The 2,824-nt window shown below is 55.8% G+C and overlaps 1 protein-coding gene across 1 annotated transcript; it reads right to left on the bottom strand.

Moving 5' to 3' along the window:
* Window positions 1–201: 201 nt before the first annotated feature.
* NGA_0370601 (uncharacterized protein) lies at window positions 202–1,383 on the bottom strand. The gene is made up of 2 exons (XM_005854867.1): window positions 1,210–1,383; window positions 202–991 (listed from the first exon to the last, which is right to left on the bottom strand). The coding sequence occupies exons 1-2, from the start codon at window positions 1,366–1,368 to the stop codon at window positions 218–220; spliced, it is 933 nt and encodes a 310-aa protein (XP_005854929.1). The 5' UTR covers window positions 1,369–1,383; the 3' UTR covers window positions 202–217.
* Between the last annotated feature and the right edge of the window lie 1,441 nt (window positions 1,384–2,824).

Raw genomic sequence — 2,824 nt, forward strand, 5'->3', positions numbered from 1 at the left:
TCGTGCCATAGACCCTTGTTTCATTTTGATAGGGCGCTCATTAATACACTGCGCTACTGAAAGTACCCAATACCGTGTTGTTATGAGATTAATGGCTCACACTGTGGGGGAAAGGTGCATAAGGAGCTCCGAGGGCAGGAAGTAAGGAAAAAAACAAAACATCAAGATTGAAAATATACTGCACATAAAACGATGCCTGAATACCTCGGTCAAGTGTCTACTTTTTTATCGGGCCCTCCGCATTTCCGTCCTCGCTCTCTCCTTCCTCAGCCCCGTTGGGGGACCGGGAGGGAGGTAACGCTCCTGGGGATGCGCTCTTGACCGGATGCTCGTCACCTTCCGACTGATCAGTCTCTTCGTGGTCCTCGTGAAGCGTGAAGTTCTTCTTCAGCCTATCACTCTTGCCGCCGGTGGATGAAGTGGAAGACGACTGCAGGATGTCTTCTCCCCTGTCTTTGTCCCCCCCCTCCGTCACGCCTTTCGCGCCATCTTTCTCTTCCGCTTCATCCCCCTCGCCCTCTTCGACATCCGCACCTCCCAACAAGGCATTCCTCAACGTCGGCGGGAAGTCGTTCTGATGCTGCTGGATGCACTCGGCCAATTTCAGCGTGACACGGGCGCAGGGCCCCACGAAGTCCTCCTCCTTACTCTTGTGGAAGTGGATGCACTTCTCCCACCGCACCCAGGTGGCACCGCATGGACTTGCCCGCATAAAATGACAGAGGGGGCACTCTGTCTCCTCCAGCTCTACTGAGTCGTATCTTCCTTCGTCCTCCTCCTCCATCTCGGAGAGCACGGCGGCGATATCACCTGCAGGGGTGAGCGGTCTGCCCTCCGGGCTCGCGGGGTGCGGCTCACTGCTGCTACTGCTTTGGGAAGGCTTCGCTTTTTCCTCTTTTGAGGCGCCCGATTTGGAGAGGCGGGCAGTGATGGTGAAGGAGGTAGAGGGGGAGGCGGAGGAGGTATCAGTGGCAGGAAGGGCGGCGTCAGCCTGTGATTGTGCAATAGAATTCCAAAGAAGAAATGACAGGCGAATAAGTGCGCGACTCACAACGGCCGAGTAGGTGAAAGGGGCCGGCTTAGGCCTCATACATGCCCCCTCTCGATTTCATCTGAGCTGTGCGTCGCACATTACGTTCGTTTCGACCATACCATCTCTGGTGCTGTTTGTGTCTCAGCAGTAACGGATCTTAAGCTTCGACAACGCACCTGGGCTGGCATGGAGTGCGCTAGGAGGAGGCATGTTCCTGCCCCCGTGATGCCGGCAGCTACGAAATGAGGAGCCTGATGAGCCCGTGGGGCCATGCTTGCGGCCGAGACAAAAGCTCTCCTCGCAGCCTGACGTGCACAGCTTTGGAAGCGGAACATGCTCTGGATTATTGTGTGGACAAAGAGTGGTACAAGGCGTCAGGGAATGTGTTGTAAGTCAGAAGGGAGGTCGAGTCAGCCCCTTTCCCGTATCCTGTTGTCCCGGTGTATTATATTATTGATGCTCCTAATAGCTCTTTCCAGACGTAGAGGCAAGTGACAGCCATCCAGGTCGAAAGTGGGCTTGAAATGGCCTCATCAACCTTCCAATACATACATACGTGCGTCTCCTCGTGCCTGGGTCATGATACAGGTCGCGAGTCTCGCCGTGAGCTCGCTAAAGCTCCCTCACGTTGGGCTGCAGGGCGCGCGGGCCGTACAACCATTTTGCGCGGCAGGGCCGCACTTGTGTGTTATTATGTGTTCCCCGCTGTCTGATTTCTCAACTCGCCAAGCATCGGAATAGCCAGGCATTTTTTGCTGAGAAAAGCTGAGAAGAGTCCTTCCCGACTGTCGAGTGACCAAGTTCCTGAAGCCCCTTGAAGCCATAACACTAAATATTGCTTAACAGAGAGAGGCACCATCGAAAGGTGTCTACTTCGCTCAGATTGAACCTAGGGCTTCTCGTTGGAGGAGTCCATACACTCACCGGAGGAGTCCATACACTCACTGCGCTCAATCATACCCAGCAACGCGGGCGAGCATACAATTTAGGGGCTAGTAGGCAAAGTTTTTAGAGAAAAATATCGCAATCAAAACTGCCAAAGAAACTGAATCTACGTGCGGGAAACTTGCTGTTATTTTGTCTACGAGTGCACGCCTATCAATTCTCTTGCCGACAGCCACCTCCCGTTCCTCCCTGTCGGCGGGCGAGAAACCTCTTTGGGGTGCTGACCCCGCCCGCTAGCCCAACAGGACAGCTCCAGGATCTTGCCATGAGTCAGATAGATGTTAAATTCTTCTCCCCAGGTGCCTTTAGCTATCCGCTGACTCCAACCTGGCTCAACCCCCTTGGCCCTCCCTCCTTCTCTTCCTTGCTATCAGCCCTGCCCCGCACGTCCTCCCCCTCCAGCCCCTCCAACCTTCCTTCTCCGTCTAACTATCCATGCGCACCTTAACGCCATGGGAATATGGGAGGCACAAACTCGCTAGGAAAGGCCGCCCTCGTCAGCCTCCCGACGTTCGCGCCGCCCTCCATTCCCCGACGCCACGCCTCCCTGCAATCATAGCCTCCGCGCTGCAGCCCGCCTTAGCGCCCGCCTCTCTGTGTTTTCCTCCCTCGCTTTCGCCCCCTAGTCCCTCTTCGCCTCTGCATCCGGCTCCTGAGTCCCCTCGGAGGACCCCTCCTCCTTCTCTCCCTCCTTCTTCACCTGCAAGTTTGACAAAGCCTCCGCCGCTTCCCCCGCCGCCTCCGCATCCCCCTCCTTCTCGGGTTCGTCCTCCACTGTGTCGCCCAAGAAACGAGACCAGAGAGCCGTTACTACTGGAATAAATACATTCGGAGAAACAAGCCGCC

The sequence above is a fragment of the Nannochloropsis gaditana genome (assembly GCF_000240725.1).
Source record: "Nannochloropsis gaditana CCMP526 unplaced genomic scaffold scaffold361, whole genome shotgun sequence".
NCBI lineage: Eukaryota > Eustigmatophyceae > Eustigmatales > Monodopsidaceae > Microchloropsis > Microchloropsis gaditana.

Coding starts and splice junctions, on each gene's coding strand:
- NGA_0370601 (XM_005854867.1), bottom strand. CDS start 1,368: ATGTTCCGCTTCCAAAGCTGTGCACGTCAGGCTGCGAGGAGAGCTTTT. Junction 992..1,209: donor CGCACTCCATGCCAGCCCAG/GTGCGTTGTCGA, acceptor GCACAATCACAG/GCTGACGCCGCCCTTCCTGC.